Source organism: Sinocyclocheilus rhinocerous, unplaced genomic scaffold, assembly GCF_001515625.1.
Source record: "Sinocyclocheilus rhinocerous isolate Xijiao unplaced genomic scaffold, SAMN03320098_v1.1 scaffold451, whole genome shotgun sequence".
In the NCBI taxonomy this organism is placed as follows: Eukaryota; Metazoa; Chordata; class Actinopteri; order Cypriniformes; family Cyprinidae; genus Sinocyclocheilus; species Sinocyclocheilus rhinocerous.
Genome location: NW_015657491.1, coordinates 662,790 through 672,976, shown reverse-complemented (window position 1 = coordinate 672,976; position 10,187 = coordinate 662,790). Strand labels below are relative to the sequence as shown.

At 37.6% G+C, this 10,187-nt stretch overlaps 1 protein-coding gene across 1 annotated transcript in view; it reads right to left on the bottom strand.

The window, feature by feature from the left end:
* Positions 1-10,187, bottom strand: part of vps13a (vacuolar protein sorting 13 homolog A) — a 47,078-nt gene that overhangs the window by 22,619 nt on the left and 14,272 nt on the right. The window contains exons 25-43 of the mRNA XM_016528927.1: positions 9,529-9,608; positions 9,050-9,167; positions 8,854-8,970; positions 8,672-8,775; positions 8,011-8,178; positions 7,377-7,684; positions 7,104-7,251; positions 6,874-7,015; positions 6,467-6,591; positions 6,186-6,355; positions 5,683-5,906; positions 4,958-5,289; positions 4,344-4,697; positions 3,870-3,971; positions 3,637-3,789; positions 3,280-3,538; positions 1,747-1,907; positions 1,400-1,503; positions 530-815 (exon numbers count right to left, since the gene is read on the bottom strand). Coding sequence (XP_016384413.1) covers positions 530-815; positions 1,400-1,503; positions 1,747-1,907; positions 3,280-3,538; positions 3,637-3,789; positions 3,870-3,971; positions 4,344-4,697; positions 4,958-5,289; positions 5,683-5,906; positions 6,186-6,355; positions 6,467-6,591; positions 6,874-7,015; positions 7,104-7,251; positions 7,377-7,684; positions 8,011-8,178; positions 8,672-8,775; positions 8,854-8,970; positions 9,050-9,167; positions 9,529-9,608 — 3,455 coding nt within the window. The remainder of the gene's footprint in view (positions 1-529; positions 816-1,399; positions 1,504-1,746; positions 1,908-3,279; positions 3,539-3,636; positions 3,790-3,869; positions 3,972-4,343; positions 4,698-4,957; positions 5,290-5,682; positions 5,907-6,185; positions 6,356-6,466; positions 6,592-6,873; positions 7,016-7,103; positions 7,252-7,376; positions 7,685-8,010; positions 8,179-8,671; positions 8,776-8,853; positions 8,971-9,049; positions 9,168-9,528; positions 9,609-10,187) is intronic.

Below are 10,187 nucleotides of genomic sequence, written 5' to 3'. Positions count from 1 at the left end.
GTGTACAGGTATATATGGTTTATGAGGACACAGATGTGTATAATGACATGGGTACTACAGCGTAAACATGGTTTATGAGGACACTTCCTGTGTCCCCGTAAAACAAAAGGCTTAAAAAACATACAAAACGGTGTTTTATGAAATTCAAAAATTGCCAGCTCCTTCCTGTGAGGGGTAGGTTTAGGTGTAGGGTTGGTGTAGGGCAATAGAAAATACAGTTTGTACAGTATAAAAACCATTATGCCTATGGAGAGTCCCCGTAAACCACAAATACAAGTATGTGTGTGCGTGAGCGTGTGTGTGTGTTTGTTGTATTTAAAGATGATCTTTCATGAGATGATTGCAAAATTAATATAAATGGTAAAATAGGGGAAATGAGCATGCACAGATAATAAAAATATCCAATATCTGCCAATTTGTAGGTAATACAAACTGAGACAGATAAATTAAATATCTCCATAATTATTATAAAAGACCACAACCACAACATATCTGATGCAGTGGAGAGGGACTGTAAGGTGTCTTGTACCTTTATCTTGAAGGTGATGGGGTACGGCAGGAGGTTGCGGAGGAGAACGGTGGGCCACAGGTGCAGAATGATGGGCTTGTCAAACTCCTCCTCAGTGCTGTGAGACATCACAGTGTCTGGAAGAGGAACCATGTTGACCTTCAGCATCTGGGCGCTGTCTCCATGATGATGGCAGGCTTTCTCCAGACACTCTCCGGGCTTCTGATTCACCTCATTATAAGTGAAACCCTCAGAGTGGTCGTACTGCTCCTCGCCTTCAGTTATAGGCTGCAGGCTCAGTTCAGCTCTGGAAAAAACAAAAAACAAATCAATAAATAATTGAAAATGCCAAAATGAAAAAATGGTTCAGGCTCAATACAATTTATAATATAATTAATATTTTAGCATTTCAAGGACATTTTTCATCCTCTATTTCACCCTTCGATTTAAACACGCTAGTTTTTATCCATGTCAAACTTAAAACTATAATATTAATTCAATATGAATTAACATATTATTATTATTATTATTATTGTACTAAATGCTAAAATTAAATAATGTAGAACATGAAAAATTAATATTTATTTTGAGATTTGTTGTTTTTTAAAAAGATAAACTTTCAGTGAGATGATGGCAGATTTATATAAATATTAAAATAGGGGAAATGAGCATGCACTGTTAAATATCCAATTTTGCCAGATTTGTAATTATTATAAAAGATAATAACTGTGACAAGCAATTATTATAATTATAACTTATTTAAAGGTATGTTCTCTAGAAAAACTCCTGAACAACTAGACAAAAAATACAGATGCAGAAAGAGTTTTTCAGAGTGTATGTTTGTGAAAGTGGACAGTTAGACAGAGCTGACCGTCCTGTGCTGTAACTGACCTGTAGGAGCCCAGCGGCACACAGAACTCCTCTGTAGGCAGAGAGATGCCCAGACACTCAGATCCCTCATAAACACGGAACGCCACCGAAAAGTGATTGATAATCTAGAAAATCAATACGAAACAATAACAGCATCAACAACCAATCAGTTAACAATAAAATAAAACTTCCGTTTATTAAATGCTGTAGATAATTTCAATATTTTTACAGCTATTAATACAAGTATATTACAGAATTCTCTCTCAAAATCAGTGTAAAAATGTGTGTAGGCTTAATGAGGAGTCATTTTCAAAGGGAAGGGTCTGCTGTATATAGTGTGTGTGTGTTTAGGTTTTAAATATATCCACCTGGAAAGGAGAGCGGATCTTGACATATTTGCTTCCCTCGGCAGTGTAAATCTGACAGACAAAGAAGCGAGTGACACCAGAGTCACGGTGCATGACGCTATGCATGTCCCGTCCTGTTTTGATTAGTGGGATTACACTTGCGGTAGTGTGGCCAACTGGAGCTGGAGAAGAGGAAAAGGGGAAAAAAAATCTAGTTTTTGTCTAGCAATTTTGCAGAATGCAACTATAGCATTTTGGATTTTCATTACATATCATTTTAAAACCACTCTATCTCTTTTAATTAATATTTAATTTCACCAATTTTTGTGTTCATTTCAAATTCAGATAACAGAAATAATGTGGGTTTTAATTATATAATTTAATTTACCTTAAATTCTTATTATTTTTTTATTTTAAGTAATTTGTCACTTGTTAGTGTGACAATGGATGCCTTTATTGTACACACTCTTAAAAAAAAAAAAAAGGTTCTTTATTGACACCCATGGTTCAATAAAGAACCTTTAACATCAGTGGAACTTTTCCATTCACACAAAAGGTTCTTTATAGTGTAAAAAGGTTCTTTAGATTATTAAAATGTTCTTCAAACATTATTAAACGGGGAAAAAATAAAACTGAATAAGTGTAATACTAAATCTTGTAAAATGTTTGTATTGTTGTAAAATATATTCATGAAAAACAAGTAAATATTTTTTATATATAAATAGGCAGTAACATATGATAGATAGGACAGAACAAGAAAGGCTATTAATCTTTCATTGCGCAAAAGTATTATTACATGAAAGGCTCCCGCTTATGTGCATCCCATGTGCAGAATGACGCGCTTGAAGCAACATGGAGTCACAGCGCTCCGCATAGAAAAGTTCAAAGCACAAAGGGAAGAGATACTGATGCGTAGTGTATTATATCTGTGCGATGGTTTATTGAGCCTTTTTTTTAACAGTTTTAAATTTCAGTTATTGTGCGCATGAACAACAACTCATAGTGCTCTCTACTCCAGTGTAGTGATCTAACAGACACCCGGTAGAAAGAAACGTGATTTAGTAACAGCACTAAACTCCAGCAAGATAAAGTCCTTTTATGCAAAACCACTGATCTTTATCTACAGATCAAGTATAATAGGAACATTGAATCATCTTGGAAAGAGTTTCATCGTCGTAACTGAACGCGAGATGCAGTTTGAACGCTGAATGGAGGAAGACTGACAGCCACAGCGGAGAGAAGAGTTTGTGAACTTGAATTTAACTTAAATATATATTTGTACCTCATATTAAACTATGGAACGGCTTCACAAGACTTGGAATATAGTGCACGAAAACTATGCTGCTTTATAAAGTTTTTTTGCCTTTTGTGGGACTTAATAATAACACAGAACAGTATACGCACAATATCGGATTTGGATCGGTCTCGTCTGACCCGACCTGGCAGAAAATGGCAGTATCGGAGCCGATAGCGATACTGAGTATTAGATCAGCGCATCCCTACTAGTAATGCTGAGATATATATTCATAAAGGTCATGGGTTATGCAGTCTTACTGGGCTGTATGTAGTTTTTGGCACTGAGGCTGGTCATGGCTGAGAACTGGTCACTGGACTCAGCAGTGTGGGTGTAGTCCATATTCAGACTCTCTCCATTCTGGAGCTCCACCACACGATTTTTAGACTCTTTACCGATGGGTCTAAACACTTCGCTGTGCAGCACTGCCACCGGCAAACCCAAACGATTCTTCACCACAAACGGAGCCTGGTCCTTCTGAAAGCTTTCAGCGGTCTGCTTAGTGGCCTCTGCAAATGCCTGCAAAACAAACAGAAGAAACTACTCATCTGTAACATCTGTAAGAGAAAGACAGCCCTTTTTAACTATCTCACACTGCAATCATCTTAATCTCTTACCGTTCCTAGATTGCTGAGCATGTGGAGGCCACACTTGGAGAGGGTGACGTTAAGCTGGTCTTTACTTGTGAAGCTGATGACCGTTTTATAATCAGGCACACTGCCGTCCACCTCGTCAGATACTCCAGAATGTGATACTGGCTTCTTCTTCATCTGTAGACACAACATTATTTATTTCTTGAACTCATGAAAAGTTTTGTCAGTAACATTTTAGGCATGAAATGAAAGGTAACCTTCATTGCTAGAGTCCATGGTCTGAAGCCATCTTTCTCCTCATTATCAAGAGGCTCCAACAGTGGTTCCCATAAGCCCATCATCTCATTATAATAATTAACCTACAGGAAACAAACAACTTGATATAGGTAAAAACTGCTGTGAGCATGTAAGATATGCTGCTGCTGCTGCATGAATATGCATACATAAATCCAGTAGCAGATCTAGACAGGTGGTGCTGGGGGAGGTGGAGGGTTTCAGAGGAACTCAAATAGTGCTGCAGGACAAGTTTACAGTAACACTGAACCAGATTATTTAAATGTTAAGCAAGCAATCTCATCAAATGCGGAATCTGCCAATGAGCTTGTGTAATAAAAATGTAATAAATGATGTGTTTGCCAGCAGATTGCATTTAAAGGGCCTATCAGCCTGCGCGATCTAGAGTTTCATGACTGAATTAGATACGTGTACAATGTATTAAAATATCTTCTGACCTCCAGGTCTAGGTGACAGTGTAGGTTAATGAGAGTACTCCAGTTTTTCACGTTTCCCTGAAACGAGGCTTTGGCCAGCAGCATGGGCACAGTGCGATGGCCCACCCCGGCCTCCAGCGTCAGGCAGATGGTGTGGATGTTCATTTTGAGAGACTCTCCATGAGGAACGAGTGGAATGACAGACTGGGTGACATTCTCTTCTTCCTCCTCCAGGAACCAGAGCTTTAGGTCTCGCAGGTTGCGACGTTCCCAAAGATCCTGTGGCACAGGACTCTCCAGTTCCTCAGGGGTCTCAGCTGCAGGGCTCAGCGCTGACTGAATGGTGATAACGGTGTTTAGGATGATGGGAGACACCTTAGGAAACAGGAAGTGAGTGGACAGGGCAGGAAAGGGGTCATTTTCTATATTTTTGCAGCCTTTTTTCCCCTGAAGTCCCCATATAATGTGTTTCAAGGAACCAAAAAAAAACAGTTGGAATTTAGTTTAGTTTTTTATTTTATGCCTTCTTACCCTCAGAATTAAAATCAGTTTTGCTACTATACCTTTAAGACACTAATAATTTCAAAATATGAAATAATCACAATTTCACATGATCATCACATGTTCAGCCTCACCTTGAGTGTGAGGGAGCTGATGGACAGCTCGATGGACTGTGGCTGGGAAGGTGATTGGCTGCTCTGAAAGAACACCTGACAGGGTTGAAGCACCGTCGTCACGTTGTGCTCACGCTTCTCTCGCAGGAGCGGACACGCCACCACATTCAGGTCTGAAATGGCAGCCGTCATCGACTGGCCGCTGGGTTCGTTCTTCATCACCAGCTCACACTGCGTCGTCATAACTAGAGCCGGAGCTTCAGCGCGTGTGAGGTCGGCCACAAAAACGATCTCAGGATTCTTTACCACAATGTTCATCTCAGTTTTGGCAACCACTGGTGCAGCAGGAACCGCTAGCAAAGGTAAGACACAAATCACCATTGATTCCATTTATGGCACAATGCTTCCCTGCCACTGAAAGAATTTTCCTGCATTCCATGTTTTCACTGTTATACAGTAGGGGGGCGCTATTATTCGTCTTTCGAATTTCGAATTAGAATCTCGGGTTCAAAATGTTGCTTTTTTAAAAGAAACTTACCCACATTCAAGTGTTGATAAAAAAAGAATGCATGAAGCTAGGACAAAATGTTTTTAATTTTTGTTCTGCTCTTTCTTCTGAATTATTATATGTTCAGATATTCATACAACAAAATTATCAAAAATACTATGTTTGACTCTTAAGTTTATAAGACTATCTTGAAGAAAACCTGACTTCATCAAGGTGGTGCTGAAGTACAATCACTAACCTGGGTCTTTAGATGAACTGGCGGGTTGTTTGTTTTTAGGGGAACCAGAGAAGCCATCTGCCATAGCTTTAAGAAAGACATCAGCTACTGTGAGCAGGAACTCCATACTGGCACACAGATAGAGGTCCTGAACCAGGGTGTCCAGCACGGTGCCGTCCCGGCCTTGTCGGTAACTCATGTCTACCATCACATTGCCTTCCCTACCCTGACGCATCGCCATCATCCTAAAGCAGCATGAAATTATAGAAGAAAACCCAGTTACTGACATTTAATGACTGAATGAGTAACTTTATTTACCACAAGTTCACAACTAACAATTTCTATTAATCAATTAATCAGTTGGTTCTTTCTTTGATTAATCGATTAATTGGATATGCAATCATATTTTGTGCAAAGATGGTAAAAAATACAAATGTTATACAAATGTTAACTTTGTACATATAAAACATGATTTAACACAAACTGGAGCATCTTTATTCGGTCATGATCTGTGTTTGATCTACCTGGATGTGATCATTTTCACCCTCTGTCTCTTGTCATCCAGCAGACAGTTTGTGAGTTTGAGGGAGGCTTTCATGGAGCTGTCAGAGAACATGTGCACAGCGGTGGAGATGGTGCCCAACATGAACTCTGCCAACTTCAAACTCTCATCACGGGAGTCTGATAACTGGATCTGTACGTAAACACAAACCGATTCTAAAAGCTAGAACACAAAATATTTAAACCTGGCTTCACATGCAATCATTACACTCTTGTCTACAGTGAATCGAGTGCATTTTGTCACCTCATTGTTGTTGGGGCTGTACAGGACTAGTGTCATGGAGTCAAACTTAAAGTCCAGTTTCAGAGTGTTCTTTAGTTTTCCTGTTTTCGGGCCCTCCACCACTGCTGCGGTCACAACCGTGTTTCCTACAACACAATAAAAAAACAATACTGTTTGAGACATTTATCTGAATACAATCTGAATTAAAAAAAAACATATTTATTGTTTTTAAACCAGGTAAACTCCAAGACATCCAAATTCTGAATTGGAAAATACGTATAAATTAATATATACTTGGTTAAATATGTGCTAATTATTACAAACCAGAGCCAAAAAAAAAAAAAAACACAAAGTAAAGTATGCTTGATGCAACCTATGCATTAGTAATCGATAAAGCTTCACAATCTGTGTTTGTGTGTGTTTTATACCTCCAGAACTCTGAGAATCCTTGGTAGAAACCGTGTCTCCTTTATCAGGGCTGGATGGAGCTGGAGGAGCATCAGAATTCTCAGACAGATTCTCACTCAGAGTCTTCAGCACTATAGTTAGGTCCTCCTGACTCAAGATTAGCTGAAATAAATGCACATTGATATTAGCTGTAATATCCCCTACAGCTATAAGATAAGATACAGAAACAAACACAAATATATGCACTTACGCTCATGGGTTTGAGGTGTGCATTGATCTGGATGTCAGGAATGCTGTGATACCAGGAGGCAGAGAGATTGCGTTTGATTGACAGGTCCATGTTGACTGGTTTGAGTAACTGAAGTTCACTCTTAAATTGTCCATCAGTGAATGTGGTCCTGAGGTAATAAAGGAATATTAAAAACATCATTAATCAAACTATGGAAATGTAATTTCAGGGATGTTAAACCACATTTATTAATTAATTCAAACCAGTCAATTTATTCAAAATTACCGAACTAACCTGTACATTTTAAGATCACTCAGTCCCACGGCCATGATGTCCATGACAGGGGGGATCTTGGTGTGTGCTGGAGAGGAGACAATTTCAAAGTGGTTCTTTACAGTCACTAAACCCAGATCTGCCACAATGACATTGTGGGAAACAGAGGATTGTGGGAGGAAGACAACAGGAGCTTTAATGTCTACATCCAGGGAGATACGTGTGCTTCTCTCTGCCAGCTCCAAAACCCCTGTGGCTGCTTTCTCTGCTGCCTGGGCTGTCACCTCTGCCAATGCATTTTTAGCCTCCTGGAAATTATTAATAAATGCCTGAAAAGGAAAAAAATAAAGAGAGGGAGAGAGAAGAGAGAGACCATTAGATAACAGACAAATATATATGAAAAAATAAATGCAAGCAGAGGCTAATAAAATTAAACATTTGCTGTGAAACTTGAGTATAAAGAAAAACAATATTTACTGAAAAATCAGGTGAAATTAAAAAACAAAAACAACTAAGCAGCAATTTGTTTCTATTAAGAAATTGTAAGGTGTCCCCCAAGGTTAAATTCTAGGACCTCTCTACTTTTTAAATGTATAATTAATAGGTACTATAAAAATATTTAAAAATATTATTTTTTTCAACTATATACACTTACCAGTATTGAGGACATAAACTTGTTGAGGAAAATAACCTGAATGCAGCCCACAGTCAAAGTTACACTGGTGTCCACAATGTGCATGTCTGTGTAGGCGTCGCCCTCCGTTGCATCCACATGGTTCACCATGCGGAAATCAAACACCTCCTTATCCGCGATGGACACTGCCTATATATCATGAACATTCCATCATTAGCCTAAATCAATTCCATCTTACACTCTCACCTTTTTATGCATGATACAAAAAAAAAAAAAAAAAGTTAAAAATCCCAATAATTTTTTTTAGCCCAAAGCCAATAAGTTACTAATGTTTCAGCATTTCCACTATTATTCTTTCATTCATTTTTTAGCAAAGATTTTTTGTAATTAATCTTTTTAATGTCACAAAAATATACAATTCTATATACATAAATGTTTTTTAAAGAATTGTATAATCTAATAAATAATACTGTTACTTTGGCCCAATAAAACAGAAAATGTTAATCAAACATGACATTGAAATTGTTTGTTTTGTGGTTAAAAGCCTTTTTTTATTTTAACACTATTAAACACTTTATAACAAAAATAATGTAACGTAAAAAAATGTGTACTAGTTCTCCATTGTTCCAATTTAGCTCCCATTCTATGATTTATTTATCCTTAAAAGTACAGCACTTTCTACCTTTTTATATAGTGCCTCTTTGTCACAATCCAGAATTACAATGTTCTTCAGGTTAGCGAGAATCTCTACGCACTTCTTCTTCATCTGAACTTCAGAAACCAGCCCTGGTGTAAAAGAGAATATGCAGTACTGGAACATATCCCAACTTTGTGTTTATGTGCATTTACAGAAATGTGTATTACCCTCTATGCTGATCTCAGAGATCCTGGCTTTCTCTCCTCTTATGAAGACCTTCAGACAGTTGAGGTCTGCTCGGATGTGCAAATTCACCACATCCTCAAACTTTGACTTCTTACAGGCTGAGGAACAAGCCAATAATATGAGATTAAAATTATATCATGACAAAACAAAAGAACCATACAAAATGAACTTTCTTACAAGATTTCTTGATAACAGCAGAATCCTCTATTTTTGCCTCCTCTTCCTCTTCCTCCTTGGGTAGGACGGGCTGCTCGTCTTGTGCCTCTTTTTTTAAGCATGAACACGTTACAGTGCACTACATAAACACAATCAAGCCTTCGAAAATAGCTGATTTACCACCCCTTTAAATTGTCCTTCATAAATAATATATAGAAATAAATAGTAAATGGATATTATACATTAATAGGCTTTCTAAATCTGTGCTATCAGAGCTCGACTGAGAGCAGGACTGTAATTAACATGAGTCATGCATACCGAGTCACAAAATTAGCTCTAATTTTAGCTGAGACATGGCCAAAACCAAGAAAACTGTGCCAGAGAAATTAGCTTTCATCACAATGTTCAGAATCACGCCACAAGTTGATGATAAATAGAGCTTTACATATAAATGGACCCGAAGAAAGATGACACATGAGATATGATAAAGCAAATTTTACCTTGACATACTCCAAAGTGAGCAGATCTTCCTCAGTATTATCCAGAGTGGTGATAAGGTGAACTTTCTTGTCCTCAGAATCTTCACACACACACACACAAATAACTTATAACTTTATATTTGAACACAGAAATAATTTTAATATGCTGATTTGGTGCTCAAAAACATTCCTTATTATTATCCATAGTTGTGCTTTTTAATATTTTGTGGAAACCAAGATACATTTTTTCAGGATTCTTTGATGAACAGAAAATTCCAAAGAACAACATTTATTCGTGCACACTTCAGTTTAGGGACCATTTCTCACTATTAACTAACTACGACTTCTGTCTCAATAATTTCCTCATTTGCTGCTTATTAATAGTTAGTAAGGTAGTTGTCTGGAGTAGGATTAAGGAATTGGGTAACACTTTATTTTAAGGTCCAATTCTCACTATTAACTAGTTGCTCATATTAATGCCTTATTCTGTATGACCATATTTTAGATCCCTCAATCAAATCTTTTGTAACGTTATAAATGTCTTTTTACTGTCACTTTTGCACTTAATGCATCCTAGCAGGGCCTAAAACTAACTTTTTGCCACACCTGCCAATGGCCGGTGACATGATAAAATTTACCGGCCAAAATGTTTTTGCAAAAACAGGCTGTTATTACTACTA